Below are 19,176 nucleotides of genomic sequence, written 5' to 3' on the forward strand. Positions count from 1 at the left end.
TCTCACACACAGCAAGTTGAGTCTTTATATGTAATACAAACATACATATGTCTGTACATGTATGTATACACACACACAGTGCCAAGACTTCTCCAGGAATGAAGATCAGTTAGTTCTGTGTGGAGATGCTAAGTCTTCTCTTCATTACCTTTGCCTCCCATTTTCAGGCACTTTCAAGATAATACAAGTGCTGGTAGACACAAAGTCTTTTAGACTCTTGTTGTCTAAGAAAACTCACAGACCTTGGGAAAAAAAGTTGCTTTATTGAAAACAATATTGTGCTTAATGCTTTGTCATTTCAAATTGTTTCAACATTTTATGTTATCAGTTAAAGTATTACAAGACAGTGAACTTTCTTTAAAAAAATACAGAAAATCATGGTAGCAAAATAGTAGCTCTACCCAAGAATAATGCACTGCAGGCTCAAGTATAGAAACCAGACATTTGAAAACACACCTCTTCACATGCAGTGGTGCACTGTATACGGAACACAATTAAACAGGTGGACATCTGAGTGTTACCCATCATTGCAGCCAATCCACATGAGGACTTCCAAAAGAAAGGCAGTCAGTGTTTAGTGTTTCAAAACAGTAATGCAGCTACAACTAAACCACAACTGGTTGTTCACTAAGGGATCATGTATCCCAGCTCCAGAATAATGAAACACTGTTAAGTCCACTCATCTCAACACTAGGTTAAACCACAACAGTAAACAGAGAATTGAAAGTATGTCTGGTTATGTTTCACTGCCCATCAGATGAGTTCTTTCTTCATTATTACCAGGAGGATTTTGCAGGCTGGAACTGGAATTGTTTGCACAAGGAAAAGACAGGAGGGAGGAAACAGGTTTAATATTCTTTAGATACTTCTATGCAATACCACCATTATAGCAAAAAAGCCACACATTGTATGGAAAGAGCTACGTGTATCACTGGATTTGGTTCCCCACTATTGCACAGAACCACTTACTACTGCTTTCACACCTATCATTTCGCAGAATCACAGAATGGTTCGGGTTGGAAGGGCCCTTTAAAGGTCATCTAGTCCAATCCCCCTGCAATGAGCAGGGACATCTTCAACTAGATTGGGTTGCTCAGATTCCAGTCCAACCTGACCTTGAATGTTTCCAGGGATGGGGCATCTACCACCTCTCTGGGCAACCTGTGCCAGTGCTTCACCACCCTCATAGTAAAAAGTTTCTTTCTCCTATCTAGTCTAAATCTACCCTCTTTCAGTTTAAAACCATCACCCCTTGCCTACTGCAACAGGCCGTACTAAAAAGTCTGTAGCCATCTTTCTTATAAGCCCCCTTTCAGTACTGAAAAGCCACAATAATGTCTCCCCGGAGCCTTCTCTTCTCCAGGTTGAACAACCCCAACTCTCTTAGCCTTTCCTCATAGGAGAGGTGTTCCATCCCTCTGATCATTTTTGTGTCCCCCCTCTGGACCCGCTCCAACAGGTCCACGTCTTTCCTGTGCTGAAGGCCTCAGAGCTGGATGCAGTACTGCAGGTGGGGTCTCACCAGAGTGGACTAGAGGGGCAGAATCACCTCCCTCGACCTGCTGGTCACGCTTCTTTTGATGCAGCCCAGGATATGGTCGGCTTTCTGGGCTGCAAGCGCACATTGTTGTCTCATGTCCAGCTTTTCATCCACCAGTACCCCTAAGTCTTTCTCAGCAGGGCTGCTCTCAATCCCTTCATTCCCCAGCCTGTACTGATGCCGGGGGTTGCCCTAACCCAGGTGCAGGACCTTGCACTTGGCCTTGCTGAACCTCATGAGGTTCACATGGGCCCACTTCTCAAGCTTGTCCCGGTCCCTCTGGATGGCACCCTGTCCCGAAGGCATGTCAACCGCACCACACAGCTTGGTGTCATCTGCAAATTTGCTGAGGGTGCACTCAATCCTACTGTCTATGTCAATGGTGAAGATATTAACAGTACAGTACTGGTACAAAAAACAGTACCGGTACAATAAACAGTACCGGTCCCAACACAGACCCCTGAGGGACACCACTCATCACTGATCTCCATCTGGACCTTGAGCCGTTGAGCACTACTCTCTGCATGCGACCATCCAGCCAATTCCAGCTCACAGACACGCTCCTGGAGGAACTGTCAGTAGGGTTTGCTCATTGATGCCACAGTCCTGATGTGTGTATAGAACCGGCATTGTCTGTTTTAGGTCTCTATTTAGGTCAGTAGGGATTTAAGAAAGCATACAGACAAAGTATTTAAGCAATATTTTTACTGCTCATCTTGTCATTCATTATCAGGTTGGTAGTGAGGAAAAAATGGAAGCACAGCTTTCGAAGGTTTGCTTTATATGGCTGTAAGTAAAATAAAGAATGAATATCTTGGCATACCTTCTCCTTGTTGCCTCAGTGATATAGAATATTCCAGTTGCAAGACCCTTTGAGGAAACAGTTACAATTGTAATAATAATCACCTTATGCAATAACTCATAATTGCAATAGATATAAAAAGCAAAAAATGTGTAATTACTTACACTTAACAGTGCCCATCCTCCTTGGATGGCTGAGGCCCATTCAAAACCCAGCTTTTCATTTAGAAGTCCTCCCAGAGTGGGACCTGCAAACGCCCTGCAACAAATCAAAATGAGGTATTTGCATCCCAAACAAAAAAGAGATCATATTCTGAGAGAACCTTTTTGTTGTGTTTTGTGGCCTCCCACCATTGATTCTCTCTCCTTTGTCAACAAAGAGATTGTCTTCCACAGACCTAACCTTCCTATAATCCACAATAAGTATTAATTCTTTGTTTGCCATGGGCCCAGTAAACCTGTCTAGTTACCTCCTCAGCTGGAAATAGGGTCCACACCAGAAAGCAGAATGCACTCTTTTCTGTATCTGGAATAGCTTAGAGGCCCCATTAAGGACCATGTTCTAAGAAGGCACCTACACCAATCAATTCTATCATAAAAGAAATTTAAACTCTCATCCCGCAGAATGTAAACCTGCCAAACTTCAAGACAAAAGACTGGTGGATATAGGCAGGTGGGGAAGCACATTGTGACAGACATGGGCACTGCAAGGTTAAGCTGTATGTAACTGCCCTGCAGCTTCATGCCCATCTCAGAATGCCAGGAAAGGTTATGCAGCTGCTGTCATTTTATGAAACGTCTTACATGATATGGTCTCTCCCTACAGAAAGGGACAAAACTGTGTAAAACCAGAAAGACTTCCTGGAAGCAAGTCACATAATAAACCCAGGTTTGATAACAGCATAAAACTGGGGTTTGGTAACTTTATACCATCTGTATCTGTACTGAACCCTATGCCAAATAAACAGGACAGCTAGAACTTCGGTTAGCTTGGAAAAAATCGTGCAAATTTGTACCACTGAAACCCACCTGCAGCCACAGAAGACTACAAGGACAGATAAAAAATTTCTGGAAGTGGCTTTCAATAGGGGGACTCTGTCACTTCCCACTGAGTGACAACTCTGAAGGGTCACTCAGCCAGTAGTGCCTTTCACTCATTTCTGCAATGACCACTGGGTAATAAACTCAGACACACTCTGCTAAGCTACGCAGACACAGACCTTAAATAATGGCTGTGGTGGAAAGAGAAGATAAGATTCTACCCTAAGCTATTCCAGACAAAAGGAGGAAATGTAGAAAATGAAAGAGGAAGAAAAGAATTAGTCAGGAGCAGATACCTTCTAGCTCACTCCATGTGGGTGGACTTAGCTTTGTAAAAAATTAGGGTCCACCTCTCTCTGTATTAAGCACTAAATATTTCAGTGACAACAAAAATGACAACACAGAAGTGCAAGCTAACATCCACTTAATCACTGCAGCTTTTTGATATGCAGGGTAATACATTTCAAGACAAGTTCAGAATCCATTCCCTTTGTTGGGTAAAATGTCCACCAGGCACCTGTTTACCAAGAACCTTTTGAATCAAGGTCAACACAATGACTGCAATGCAAGACTTCTGGTTGTAACGCAGCAGGCTTTCATGTGGTGATAGCATAGAACAACCAAACACTCATACCTTACAAAAAGGTGACTGTATACCTACCCAAGGGACCACATGGCATTGAAAAGCCCAGACACCAGTCCCAGCAGACTCAGACCTTCTTCAAATCCATTCTCACTGCAGAAAGAGAGACCAGTTAGAGTAGTACAATACATTACTGTGTCTCAGTCTATAGCCTTCTCCTATAGAGAGTTTTTCCCCTCCATTTAATTTACACACAACATAAATACTTAACAAGCAGAAGTGTACAGTGGAATCATGTCTGTTTACCCTGTACTTTCTTCTTTGCTGCCTCTCGGGAGGACTGCAGTGCTACTCCTCATCTCTGATGTCTTCCGAATAAGATTCCTAACATCACACCATTGCTCATTCCCCATGTTTCATACCGCAAGTGTAAAACAGTGACAGGTGGTTTTTAAGAAGGAAAGACTTTGTTCCAAGAGGAACATACTAGTAACAGTAAATCAAGACCCTTCTAGGTCATTACTCCCAAGCCTTGAGTAATTTGAGCAAGTATGACTCCTGTAGGTCCAGCTGTTAAAGCCAATGCAGCCTGAAAATTCAGTGAAAACTGCTTGCTATTAATCATCCTCAGAAGCTGAAATAAATCCTATGTATATGAAACCACACACAGGTCACACCATGCTATGACACCCAAAGTCTGATGGACTTCAGTGTGTTCATAATACTCAGGTACACATTTACAAAATTACATTTGGAGTATAATGACCGGGGTGCTCATTCAGAAAAAAATAAGACAAAAGACTAGTAGAAGCATTTAAGTGTTACTTGCTGCCTTTGTCTCAAAAACAGGGAAAAAAGCCACGCCAAAACCCCACTTCATATTCACACCTGAAAATTAGTTGCAGTTTCCTACTGTCAGGAACATGAAAGATGTGTGGGACAGAGTTACTTACTATGCACAGTGCAGTATCTCTGGAAACACTGGGATAGCACTCATGCCAAGGGAAAAGCCAATCAAAACCAGCACCAGCACAAACATCCACAGCTGACTGAAAAAGAGGCATTTAAAAGAAGTTAGCTGCTGAAGACTCTTTTCAAGTAAGGACCCCGTTTGTCTGAAGGCTGTTATATCAGCTCGCCATGACTCACCAGAAAACTAGGTTTCTTGAAGCCAAAAAGAACTCTACTTTAATTGAACACTAAGACTTGAAAAGTACAGTTCTATGCTTAAAAAAAGACTTTGTAAAAGAATTTGAAAATCCTGTGCTCAAATTAAGTATTTCCTTATAAAATGCAGTTCATTTTAAGAGAAGCACATAGAGAAGAGGTCGATGGATGCGCTTAACTCACCAGTACATATGTCCAAGCTCCAGACTTGGTTTGTTGCACAAGTGAAGGATTTTGCAGCTAAAATATTGTAGCCTAATACATTACAACCAAATAGACTTAGCTAAAGAAAAGAATGCTGAAGATTTTACTGGTTTCTTTTTCTCACCAGCTCAGATGTATGATCTCACCAGTTACAAATGTATGATCTTCTTTAAAAACTAGAAGTCTAGGAGGAAGGAGTTGACTAATTCTGCACATTAGCAAGCCTATCATCATCTTTAACAGAGTATGTAACCTAGGACAAAAGGACTGTACAGCTGTTTTGTAAATGCAGCAGAGTGTTTTGCTGTGAATTAACTTGAGAGATACGCAATGCAGTGTTCAGGTGCAACTGACATTGTCTTTACTTAGCTAGCTGAAAACAAAGCTATAATCTGGCATTTTCCTCAGTAAGCTATATACAGAGAGAAGACAAATCAATACTGCTGCACAGCCATGCAAATGAAATAGAGAAAATTGAAAAATAAGACAGAAAGAGAACTTTGTTTTGCTGCACTGGAAATGCCACAGAATTGGGAGGAAAGGAAAATAAAAAGCAGCATTCTTCCCACCACACACATTAACATGAGCAAACACAGTTAACAGTAAAAAGCAAAGGAAAAGAATCTATTTTATGAAGCTGTAAAATCTCCATTTTCAGATGCTTCCACTGCTTCACATTCATAGTCTCATGTTAGAAGTTAAAAAAAACCTGTTTCATGGTCAGAGGTGCTAATTATAGACTTGTGGACATACATGACTATGGTCATGATGGCTATCACAAGAACATCACGTAAGGGGACAGGCATAAGAAGAGGCAGTTCTGTACCTTTCAATGTGTAGTACAGGAGCAGGTCCTAACATGAAAAAGCACAGTGCTGTCATTAAGCCTCCAGATACCAGCAGCCACTTCCTGAGGTACTATGAAAGAAAAGGAAGAGGTACGTAATTTAAAGATGTGAATTTGTAATGTAACTCTTGTCTTTTGTAATGGCCCTCTTTTAAATCTTCATCTCCTGAAAAGTACGGCTCCTGTAGAGACCATCATTACACACAAACTGGGAATTCACAATTTCTCTGCCAGTTCAGAACATCATCAAGAAACACTGAATTCATGTTTCCTCACGACCAATGCAATCACTGGCAGCAGCTGCTTAATAGAGAGATTTCTTTAGGATACTGAGTAACAGTGTTTCTCTGTTAGCAAAGTATTTTAGGTCTTACTTTTCCTTAGTATAAGAAATATCATGTAGCATTGCATGTAATTCTCATGTACAAAGGCCATTATTAGTTTGTGTCAGGAAAAAACAGTGTCAGAAAACTGGCAATGTCCTTCATGCACAGCACTGACAGTGTAGGTTCCCTTGATCAATTAGCAGTGGCTGTAAACCAGGCAGTTTTAAGTGTATTACTGTCAAAGTCTCTTTCTATGATGCAGTTAAGAGCTAGAGAACCATAGCCAGTCAATGAGCTGATCTAATTTGGATATTACACTTTTTAAAAGATAAAGTCAATACAGCTACCCAGAACATCTTCACTCCTCTTCTTAAAAGCTGATAAAATTACATGTGGTCAAAAGCATGGATAACTGTGACATTTTCCCACTCTCCATTCCACATTGGCTAGAAATAGATTGTGCTTAGTCCACCAGAAAAGCTCAACACATTTCAACTACAGGTTATTTGTCCAACATCCTTTACTATTTTGGACGTTCTTGTACTACCTGGACCTTGCAAAAGAGACCTTCAAGATGGCAGTATTCAGTGCACATGCAAGGTCCTGAAAGACAGATTCTTTTACAGGACCAGGCCTACATCCATCACTTCAATATGGAAAGTCCTTCAGCTTTAACTAAATGCACAGAGTGCTTTACTAACCCTGCACAAACAGCAAGGTAGTACTCACTGGCAGTTTGTCACTTAGGAGTCCAAGGAGGGGAGAAGACAGGGAGTAAGAGAGTGCCAAACCGAGGAATACCAAGCCCACATAACCAGCTGGGAGTTTGAACTACAGAAAGGAAGACAAATAGAAAACAAAACATCAAACCATACATGCTACATTAATTAAAGGACAATCCAAGAATTATATTTTAGGTCAAAATACTGAAATACATGATTTTAAGTATTTTACTGATACCATACAGAGGTTTTTCAAGTATTTGAAGTCATCAGCAGAGCTCCAGTTTCCTTCCACTTCCATTTCTAAGGATGGTATGAAAACACCTGACACAACTGTACTCGGAGAAAGCCTAAATAATCTCAGGAGGAAACACTATGCTATGTCCCTGCACCAGCACACCGGATTCTAACATTAGTATCTGGCACATTTGAAACAGACAGTTCAGACACTGAAATTTAGATGGACTTAGTCTTTACCTCTCTAATCTTTCCACTTAGAAAAGCATAAATACTGTAGTCATCCACTGCTAATCAGTGCATCTTAAAAGTAAGTAGTGCTATAAAACACAACTCTGGCTTTTCAACCAAGGGATGATTTTTATGAGAATGAATAAGGGCTTTTTGCAAACACCCTGAGGTCTACACATTCCTAATGCAGAGTCACGTTTCTGTACTGACACAAAACGTGTAATGAACCAAAAGCATCCTAGTCTCTCAAATGAGTGGTTTAACTACCGGTTAGAAGGTATTCCAAGATGTTTCATGTGGCATGGACTACATAAATATTCACTATTTCCTTGCCATATGCAAGCACATGATAATAACTCTAATTTAGTGGTTACAACACCTGCCAAGAAGGCTACAGCCCTTTCACAGCAAGTATCTGTTAGCACAGAGCAGATGGAAAGCAGAAGAGCCACATCAGTTTGCAATATTCTACAGCGGAATAACTACAGCTCCCTTCTGGGTGGTGGAAGACGTACATTCACATCTCCAGTGATGTAAGACGTTAGCACCAAGCCTCCTTCACCCTGGATGAGTGTTCGAAGTACTGGACTAGAGAAACAACAAGTAAGAGCACAACTACCTGTGAAATGCTATTCCCTAGAAAAACAATTAATTAATAAACCACTCAAAAAGCATTGCTTAATTTCACACAGGAACAGAATTTTAAACTGTTTACTTCAAATTCATTACATTAAACACCATGGGGAAAATAAATACATGAAGTAGGAAACAAATAAATAAATATTAACATAAATAAAAACTAAATAAATAAACCGGCATTTGCCTTTTTAATGAGTGAGTGAAGAAGTCAGCTAGCAGGCTATATCGTTGCAATCAGTTTAATTTTGGCATTGCTGTAAGAGAAGGCAGAGCTGAGACATCATGTCCCCGAAAACAAATGTCCACATCAAGAGATACAGCACTGTCAGTGACTGTTGCAATTTTACAGAATTTGCTTTCAGAAAGGAGGAAAAAGTCCCTTGTTTACAAAACCAGCCGCTATGCCCTGTTCAGAGAAGGTATGCTGCTGTTGAAAGCCGATTAAGTGGAAAAAACACATTTTTAAAGGCCTGACATTTCCTCATTCTCAAAGTTACCGAGACCCAGCGGCAACAGATGGCATCCAATGGAAACTGTGATTTGTCAGTACTGTCAAAATCAAGTTATTTGGAAATCATATTATTAACAGTAAATTAAAGCAGTGTAGTTGGATAAGGCTTAATTCTGTTTAGGATATTTAAACTATATTTGTGACCAGTTATTTACTATTTAGCAAGTCAAGACCTCCCTGCATGTTAAAAGGACTTACCTTCTTTAGGATAAATAGAGACATTGTGGGATCCAAAAAGCCCAAGCATGCACTTAGAGAAAATATAGTAAGACAGAGTAGTAAGACTTTCGGCAGAAGAATGAGCTTCCAAAAGGAGTCCTTGCTAGGGATCGAATCTGTTTCAAGAGAAAAGGGGGGAAATTGCATTATTTTCAGCAGCATGAGCTCATGACTGATCTTCTTGCTTTAGAAAATAAATCAGTATTTCCCTTTTTCTAGTCCTATTACTCTTGTTATCTAACAAATGAAAGTCAATAGTAGACTATTGTGCACTACACTATTTTTATATTAAAAACCCAAATTTGATAGGTGAATAAAAGAAGAAAAGTACACAATTTAGATTCCAATACTGCAAATCCCCAACTTGAAAAGAACAGAAGCATGTACTATTCCCAATTATATGAAAATACGGCTACTTCTCTGTTAGTCCTTATACAATGAAAATCTCATGGATACATCCCAACTTAAAACAACACACACACATGCATGAACTATTCATATCCAATCAGAGAAACATGCTTTGAAAGTAAAATAAGAAGATTGCTATTTATCAGTTGAGATCTGTCTAAATTTTTAAGCAACTAGTCATTCGGGTCTCCTACATGTTCAATTTGTACTCCAGACAGGGAGCTTCTTTCAGATATCATGGTTAGATGTCATTTCTAAGGCAGGCTCCCTTCCTGATGCTGTTGGTGCTTTAATAGTTGAATGTGATCTCAAAGTTCATTGAACTAAAAGTTCATTCATTAGCATCCACCAGCTCAGAGCTAACATTTATTTAATGTAATTTCAAATTGGCTAGTAATATCATGACTCCATACAAATTTCAGTGCTCCGGGAGGTGGGGGGGAAGCCAGCAGTAGCATGGTTAACCACTGTAAGTTTCTTCTAAAAGCCAATATATATGAAGTTATTCTCCAAGGTTTTCATATTTAAGAAGAAAAAATATTTTTAAAAATGTAAAGTTACTAGTTTTTATTCTAGAAAAGACTAACAGCACTGTAACCTTGCAATTACAATCTTGTGTGAAGAATTATCTTTAAGTTAACTTTCTGTCCAAGCAGGACCATCTAAAATTTAATCAAATTTATAAGACCTCCAGCACTTCAGTTAAACCCCTCACTTATTAACTTTAACATTCTTTCATGTTAATCAGATCCTGCATCATTCAGTACAAATAAACCTTTTTTGTTCTCCCTGTAATTCTGGTTTTTTCCCCTCTGTTACCCCTCAAACACATCAAGTTCTCTTGTTTTAGGCAAAACCTATCTCCAGCTTTTCTTCAACTAGCTGCAATGACAAGCTGATACAGTGAAGACACAACTGATCCTTTACAAGCCCTGAAGCTAAAGAGACAGAAGAAAACAAAAATTTATCTCAGTTTACTGCCACACAGAGTTCTTAGTGTTTGCAGAGATGGGCATGAAGTGTTGGATTCATTCCAGGCCATCTGCATACATTAATTTTAGTTTACATTAAAACACGGGCCTGATCAAGAATTCAGCTAGAGCTTTGCCCTCCGAGTTGTATCAGACCTCAGAAACTGGTATTCTTCTAAAACACAGTTATATACATGAGAAATTAAGGTGAGTGAAGGAGACAGGAAGAAGGGTGCTTACCATATTTTGGTAATATGCACATATTCACAGGCACCAAGACCAACACTACACATCCCAGTGTAATGAAAGGGACCTCATAACCAAATGATTGATACAAAAAGCCACCTAAAGGTGGGCCCAGCACCAGTCCGAGTCCTGTAAAAATTTCAAGGCTGCCCTAAAGGATGAAAAAGAAAGCAAGCAAAAAAAAGAATGCTGAGAAACTCTAGTGTTTTGTAAAAGCAATCCATTTTTCTGAGGAGCAGCACAACATAGTCAGGCTAGTGAAAAGAAAAAGGCACTGCATCACTAAGGGGGGTAATGCCTAGTAGAGACCTTCACAAAGTGGGATAGCAAAAGGAATTTCGCAGTTGTCTGCATGACAGCAATCACTTCCTTTGCTTCACTGTGGGGGAACCACCTGTACTGCAGCATTAGCTACTCTGCCATCACCTAACGCATCCCAGTCCTGAGGCAAGACAGATGCTCTGCTGATGGAAAGCATCTGTAGGACAACTTGGGCTGAAGTGATCATCTCTCCCACCTGTCATTACACTCCAGCCTGAGGGGGAGGACTCAAATAAGCCTACTTGGATGGGTCATTATCTCATAGGATGAGGTACATGTGCCAAGTTAAAGCTTTCTCTTGATAACCAACTGTTTGGATTCACTGACTAGGGGTAGGAAATAATAGTGACATTGCAATGGGCATAACTCAGATTATTTTGGCTGTTATTTAATAATTTGGCATCTTTTGTAAGATACTGATTTTCAAAAGGACAATAATACAATTACACTTTTATCTTGTGTTACAACACCATAATCACCACTGTCAACATCTGCCTCAACACTTAACTAATCAGTGCTTAGACCACCCCCTTTTAACACGTAACAGCTGGTGCTAATAATTGCTTACAGTTAAAGTTTCACTAACTTCTGGGACCCAGAAAGATAGTATAGAGATTCTTCCTCATCTTTAATTTTACTGATACAAGTCAGAGTGGTCAAGTGGCCCGAGAGTGGGCACAGTCAGCAACAGCCGAGTTCTTTACTCTAGGTCAGCCTAGGGTCCCAGCCTTTTCCTTTCCTAGGAAAGGAAATAACTAATAACAGCATATGACTAGCAAGTCCTCAAAATTAGCTCTAGGTAGATTTGAGACATTTTGGTAAGCTTCAACACATGGAATGCCCATGAGTTAACATAACTGCATCCAAATAATGCTTTTACTTGTGTTGCTCACCAACCATAAAAAACATTTATGATTGGTGAGACTTCAGTTCAAATCAGGCTGTACATCATTTAGCCCTTCTAAGTTAATGAATTATTGGGCGGGGGTGGGTGGAGCTGAGGCATTATCACAGATCAGGGGAGGATATGGTAAACCTGATGTTGTAAGAAAAGTGATATTGCTTATGTTCTGGAGTTCGTAACTCCTCTGACAGAGGGATCATGTTGGCAGATGCTGAACTTCCCACTTTAACAAGGCTGACATGCCTACATTTAGTAACTTCCCCATACATTCTCTAGGGTACCCAACAGGTAAAAGGTGGGCTGAAAACTGCTAACAAAAGCATTAAGGAGAGGAAAAGTGCTTTTCAGTATCTAGCACTATCAAGAAGGGCAATGGAAAGCAAGGCTAAAAATCTCTCATCTATTCCTTTAGGCTTTATGATTTTACCATAGGATGCACCTTGCTTCAACTAATCAACTCTTCCTCCTGCCTCTGCCACCACCATGAGCAGAGCTCACAGCAACAAGAACTCTCCATCATGTCCATTTAAGGACAGTGAGTCTACATGAATGAATTTAAAAAGCTTTTATTCTCATGCAGAACAAGATATTAGAATATATAATATGGCAAACAGACCAATATTTAAAAGTGATCTGTCTTCTGACAGCACCCTTCCTAGATTTTAAACAAAGGTAGCTACCAAGCCACAGCTGTGTAGCATTTCTGATTGTGGTCTTGAGGTGACCTTCGTCACCACGTACCATTTTCAGCTATGCATCATGTTTATTGTGCTGCCACCACAGAATTTAATTTCTTTTTAAGTCAAGGTTATTTTACTTACCTATTTGAACTACGTTTTAAAGTTTGCAAACAGGAAACCTTAACCTTATTGACTGAATAACTCCAAAACATGATTATAATATATAACCTGCTTTCCAAAGAAACTGCCAGCTCCTCACTGCTGATACAATTTAGTAGTTTTCTGCTAGTTAGGAGGTCATATTTTTATAGACATTTATTTATAGAGTAACTATACAGCTTAACAAAAATATTAATAAAAGCATCAGCTTTTCCAATTTTATTAAATGTTCCGAAGGATGTTCTTAACATGTGTTCACTCATTAAAATTTAACCCAGTTATTTGTCAGTCTATATTTGACTTGAAACCAGAATTTATTGAAAAAGAGAAAAAAAAAGCAGCATTTTATTAAACACAAAGCTTTTTTTTTTTTCCTAACACCATAAAAACTGACTAAATAAGCATAATATCTCAGGCTGAAATGAATCATTGATGACCAGAAATAGTGCCCTCCAGATTTCAAGAAGTTCTATCTCTCCTCTTCTAATCTGTTGATAAAAGTGATGTATGAGAAAAACAAAATCAAAATTGTTTCCAGTTTTGCATCTTTCAGCCATTTAAATTAACACTATTTGAACGAATTAATCAAATTTCTTGAATCAATCCACATGGATTCTTACCATCCATGTAGAAGTAGTCACTAAAAGCTGTATTAGTATTTTAATAGTCCGATTTCAACTGAAGAGATAACTACTGCCATCAATGCTCAGCTGTCTTCAAAACATAAGCAACTAATACATACTGCTTAATTTGTATCTAACTGAAGTTATGCTAAGGTCTAAACTTGTTCTAGGATTGTGATTCTAGACTACAAACAAACATTGCATGACGATTGCAAATATTCCTGCACGTGAGACAGCAAATTTTCTCCTCCTGGTTTTAGGCTGCCTACCAGCAATTCATCATATTGTGGGTACTCAGCTGTGACACTGGTTTTTGCACTTACCAGGACAGTAGCTATATTATTGGGAAATGCCTTTGCAAGGATTGAAAACGATGCTGTCATTGCTGCTGCAAAACCTATTGCATCCATTGCTCTTACTAAAAAGCACAAACCGATGAACATTGGTCCACTCGGCACCTTGTCCAGCATTCTAAAAAAAAAAAAAAAAACAAACAAAAACCAACCAAAACAGTAAATGGAGATCTCTCAGGATGCAACAAGTCATCTACTAAAGGCTCTGCAGCATCATTTCTTACTCATTAAAGGACACAGTTACAAGACACTCAATGCTTTCTATTGCCACATCTTTTTGAATCCCATCAGTGAAGTATTCAAACTCTACCAACTATTTCTGGCAGCTTTCTCCTTTTCCCCTTTCTCTGGTGGTGAAAAGAGCACAAAAAACCTAACCTGTGAAAAACTCCAGACGTGTTCATTCTGCTTTACAAGGGATAGATAAAAAGTAAAGATGCAAAAAGTTAGGTGACCTAACCAACACCTGAAAGATGTCCAAGAGTTTCCAGTTTTCTTTTGTGTCCATCTTTTCATATGGATGAAAACGATTAGAAGACAAATGCAACAAAACCAACCAACAAAAATTACTCACCCAAAAAGAATGGTCACACATCCCGAAACAAACATCCCTGCCACAAACATGAATTTTGCTCCAATATGTGTAAGCTGTAAATTAAATACCATTTTTACATGTTACTATTTCAAGTCTAGATCAAAAATCTTTCAAAGTAAGTTACTGTTAAGAAATCAAAACATACAGGCACTTTATAGTGCATGTCACTAAAAGATCTGGAGACACTGCTCCTGCTGGTGTGCCTTCATGCAATACTGAACCTAAAAATATTCTAAACAGTTAAGTGACTTAACCCAGTTTTCAGAATGGTAAGACAATGGTGCAGTTAACTATTTCACAGCACTATGCTGCAGCTTCTGCAGAGCAGCAGTTTACAGCAGCATTCCTCATTATAAACAAACAGAAAGTAATACATTCCCCCCTCCAGCACTGTCAGTGATGCCAAGTCAGCAATACCTGTCACGTTTATGGCTCAGCAGAGTCAATGGAAGCTGATTTTTAAAGCAAATTTGTCACAACCTTTAATAGCACAAAGCTTTGGCGTAGGGAGCACGGTAGCTTCAGGCTTCCCATTCATTACCAGCGAAAGGACCCCACCTTACTTCATTTCAGACTCCATCATCAGGGTGAAGGATGACAAGAGGCATGCCGTAAAGCTAACTCAATCCCGTAACAAAGTACACCTGAGCTTCTAATTCCATGCTGTAACCTCCCCTAAGGACAGCAGCTATTTTAGACTCTTTTCTTGTTCGGGCCTGGACAAAGTCCCTGAATTTCAGACATTATTACTAAAGCCCATATTTTGCCAAGTTTCACTGAAACCCTCAGGATTTCTGATTGCTGGACTATCCACCTCTGTTGGTGCTCACTTCACCTGTCTGCAGTGAGGCTGGAACGCTCGCTCACTCTCTCCCCTGCAAAGTCCTTGGTGAGGGTTGTGCCATAGTTGAATGCCATCACAGGCACCCAGATTGCACTTACCAGTGGCAATTGTGTGACACCTTGATGAGCCACCTCACCACCAGAGAAAATCATTCACCATGAGGTCAGCAAAGAGACTGCCCAGCCAAAGAAAGAGAATACTGTGAAATTGCAGCAGCCCCAGCTTAGGGTATGATCCAGAGCAGCCCTAGCCAAAAATGCATAGACAGTCGTGCTCCAGCATATAAACAAACTGTTACATAATTTATTTGTAATTTCTCCAGCATGAGAAAATCCTGAATCTGTGGGAAAAGAGAAGTTGCAAGAACTGGAGACATTTATCTCATATTACTGTATAATGAAGTGGAAGGGGAAACAGTTAAGCAACACAGAGTCATAATAAGAGGAAATGTCAGAAAAAGACAACATACCAGAAAAGAAGAAGGGGTGCAGCTAACTAAAGAAAAACAAAACAAAACAAACCACCTTAAGAACAGCACCAATGGCAAACAGAATATATAAGTAAGTGCAACAAACAAAATGGGGAGTAGGGGGAAAGGAGGTAACAGAAAGGAGAATTGATCAGCAGATTACTCTGAAGCAAACAGAACAGTTAACCAGAGAAACAAAACAGCTACATGTCCGCCACCCAATGCTACCCTCAAGAACTGGAGAAGAGTAATTTTTAAATTGTACTGACAAGACTTGGATCAGATTCAGACTGACTGGCCAGGCTCCAGTTACTGCAGACACAAGCCTGCAGCAGTGCCACTGAAGAGATAACTCTTTTCTCAGCTTTAGAGAACTGTCTTCATGTACCAACCCATGTCATCACAGAAATAAGTTACAGCTTCAATTATACTTACATAATTTCCCAAGATCAAAGAAGTCAAGAAATTGACCAAAGCAAAACATCCAAAAATCAGGCCAACAACAGTGTTACTGGCACCTTTTTTTTCTGCCTGCAAAAAAAATCACAATTGTGTAAAGATGGAGGCAAATTCTTGAGATGAATAACATTCACGCTTAGTTTTAATTCTCTATTAGTGCAGTTACAAAGCAATTTCCTTTCTCAAAGGCAGTAGGGGCTCATAAGATAACAACACAACAGTTTAAAGGCATGTTGCACTTCTATTTAAGCTATATGTAATCAAGGGAAAAGCAACATTCATTCCTCAATGAATGGAAACGCTGTGCTGTTTGCCAAACAGGTGACCAGACTTTATACAGGTGGCTTCAACTGGTGCGCAATGGAGCTAACTACAAAGTTTTGATCTCTCACGTGGCGAGAGGGCAGTGAACAGAGATAACTGTTATCTTCATTGTATCATGCCTCCCCATAACAAGCACCAGGTAAATTTTTGACTTATCCAACTGGTAAAATACACTTAATGCGTACAAGCAGTACATTGGAATATTTAGAGCAAAAATAATCTTAACGTTTCCTCGATAATACTTGGGAACAACTTGGTCATGAAAGAAATGGACTTCCGCTGCAAAGGCACCATGACCATTTTTGTTTTCATCCTATATTTAAACATTGTATTGACTCAACAACACAAGCAGAGATTTTTTTTTTTTTTCACCCCTCCAGGTCCTAGGTCAGGAAATTTAATGCAGTGAATGACGGCCCAGCATGAGTTAACAGCAAGACAGATATAAATAAAAAGTCATTGAGTGGCTAAGGCACTGAAATGCAAGTCAGGACACAGGCAGAGTTTTATCTCAGCTCTACTACCAACTGCTGTGCAACACTGGGTAAAAACCTATTTCACTTCTCCAAGCATCCATTTCAACTTTTATCTCATTTCATTAGTTTGCCGTTTCCTCTGCAACCACAGGGAAGATTAAATTAGTCCATGGACAGGATCCAGGTTACCGTTACATACACTCTAAACTACTTTAGCCAGTATCAGGCTATCACTACAAATTCCCACAACTGAAAAGTCTAACTCGGAGCTTATACGCAGCCATAAAGGTCCCACAGTGTTCAAGATCCTTTTAAAAGTTTCAACGTGCAAAACATAATCTAAAGAGTAGCTGGCTAAATGGTTCATTTACCTCTGAAGGGAAAAAGGGTCCCAGGATTGAATAGCATATCATGGAACTGAAGTTTATAGAAGCTGTTGCAGCCATCGTAAAGAGCTGCTCTCTAGTAAGCCTTCTTGATTCCTCACCAAGCGCTTCTGGCATGCCATCCTCTTAAAATACAAAAGAAAAAACCGTATTATAACCTGGCAGGGGGAAACACAATCTGCTTATCAGGCTTGAAAATCAAAACCCGCGTTGCACATCTGCCCTCCCGGCTCCGGGGAACTAAACCGAGCCGTACCCCTTTTTTCCCTCACGCCGGAGGGCAGCCTCGGCCGCAGAGGCAGCACGGTCCCCCGGCGGTACCAGCCTGCAGCCGCCCCCCGGCCCACCCCGCAAGGGCGCGGGCTTCCGCAGAGGCTGCCCCGCCGCGCTCCGGGCCCGGCTCCGCGCCCACCGGTGCGGCTGAGCGCACGCCCCGCGGGGACGGCCCCGGTACGCGGCACCGCGGGACTCAACCCCGCGGAGAAACTGGCCCCCATCCCCTGCGCAGGCTCCGGCGCTGCGGAGCGGCCCTTCAGCCGCAGCTGTCCCTCGGTCACCGGCGGAGGAACACCGGGCGCCCCTCGCCTCACACCTGCGGCCTGCTCGCTCCCCGCGCCGTCCGCCGCCCGGCTGCCCATGGGGAAGGAGCGCCACGGCCGGAACGGCCGGCGCGGTGGGGCACGGCACGGCGCGGTGCGGCGCCGCCCCGGCTGGCAACGCACCGGGGCCAGGGCCAACGCCAGCCCCGGCGCCCCGGCCGCCGCCACTGAGCATGCTCGGCCTCCGGGGGCGGCCTGCCGCGCCCCACGGCCCGCCGGCCGCTGCCGGCGGCAGGCGGCGGGAGAGCCGCCGCGGGGCTGCCCGGGGGGCGGCCGGGGGTGGTGCGCCCAGCGGGGACTGCCAGCCCGGGCGGGGAGAGCGCCGAGAGCGACGGCAGGCGCCGGGCTTCGGGCAGTCCGGTAACAACCTGCTGGCTTCCAGGGTAGGCTGCACACAGGTATTTGGAAAGAGTTTGAAATGGCTCTAATGTAACCACATGATAACCACATCCTTTGAGAGTCTAGTGCAGAATCTGTGGAAGGCAACAAAACCCAGCAAACTGTTTTCTTCAGTTGTTATGACATCAAAGTCTTTCTACTTTTCAAGTCGGTATTGAAATGCCATAGCTTGTCCTCTTTCTGAGACCCCTGAATGGTCTCACCATACTTTCTCCAGGTGCTTGAAACTCGATGCAGACATCCCTTGCGCTCCTGAGTAGCAGCACATACTTGGCTGTTCTGAACCATTACCTGGAGGTGCTTGGAAATACACATCTCTCCCCTCTGGGCTGGTGAGCAGGACTTCTGTGGAAGGGCAAGAAAATGGGTAAAAATAGCTTGCCCTCTGCAAAATCTTTATGATGCAGAACCTTTTTCTGGACTGTGTGACCAGAAAATGAATAAGATGATTGTTTAGGAAAAGTAGTAGTGTGAAATGTGCACTGGTGTTACTTGCAAGAAGGCTTCCAACTCGACGTTCCATGGGGCCGAGAAATCATGTCTGTTTTGGAATGAAAAATAGATATTCTATCTTGCGACATTAGCAGTCTAATTGTAGCACGTGCCTGTGCTTTTTATTTCTAGAAACAGATGTCAGAGGGAAGTTAGTTTTGCAAGGATTGTTCAGAACTGAAATTCAGAACTGATTGTTCAGAGTTTAGCAGTGTCGTGGACTTTTCTTGGGAGTTTGTAATACCTGACGCTTTTGCCTGCCGACCTGACTGCCTCACCATACTGTGCCGCTGTCTGAACTACTTAACTACTAAGTTCCTGAGTCTCCACAGTTTACAACATGGCACGTAACCTATCACTGCAGTCTGGCAATTTGAAGAAAAGATGGGTCATGGTTGCC

The 19,176-nt window shown here is 41.5% G+C and overlaps 1 protein-coding gene across 2 annotated transcripts; it reads right to left on the reverse strand.

Moving 5' to 3' along the window:
* Positions 1-243: 243 nt before the first annotated feature.
* On the reverse strand, positions 244-17,985 carry SLC18B1 (solute carrier family 18 member B1). Of its 2 annotated transcripts, XM_052784388.1 has the most exons (14): positions 17,879-17,985; positions 17,272-17,411; positions 16,077-16,172; positions 14,308-14,381; positions 13,704-13,851; positions 10,688-10,844; positions 9,048-9,184; positions 7,239-7,340; positions 6,163-6,254; positions 4,919-5,014; positions 4,044-4,118; positions 2,507-2,600; positions 2,364-2,410; positions 244-809 (listed from the first exon to the last, which is right to left on the reverse strand). In XM_052784388.1, the coding sequence occupies exons 1-14, from the start codon at positions 17,922-17,924 to the stop codon at positions 737-739; spliced, it is 1,377 nt and encodes a 458-aa protein (XP_052640348.1). In that variant the 5' UTR covers positions 17,925-17,985; the 3' UTR covers positions 244-736. The 2 variants fall into 2 exon arrangements, with proteins under 2 accessions (XP_052640348.1, XP_052640349.1); XM_052784389.1 differs by lacking the exons at positions 17,272-17,411; positions 17,879-17,985 and adding an exon at positions 15,271-15,347.
* Positions 17,986-19,176: the final 1,191 nt, after the last annotated feature.

Source organism: Harpia harpyja, chromosome 4 (genome assembly GCF_026419915.1).
Source record: "Harpia harpyja isolate bHarHar1 chromosome 4, bHarHar1 primary haplotype, whole genome shotgun sequence".
Classification (NCBI taxonomy): Eukaryota; Metazoa; Chordata; class Aves; order Accipitriformes; family Accipitridae; genus Harpia; species Harpia harpyja.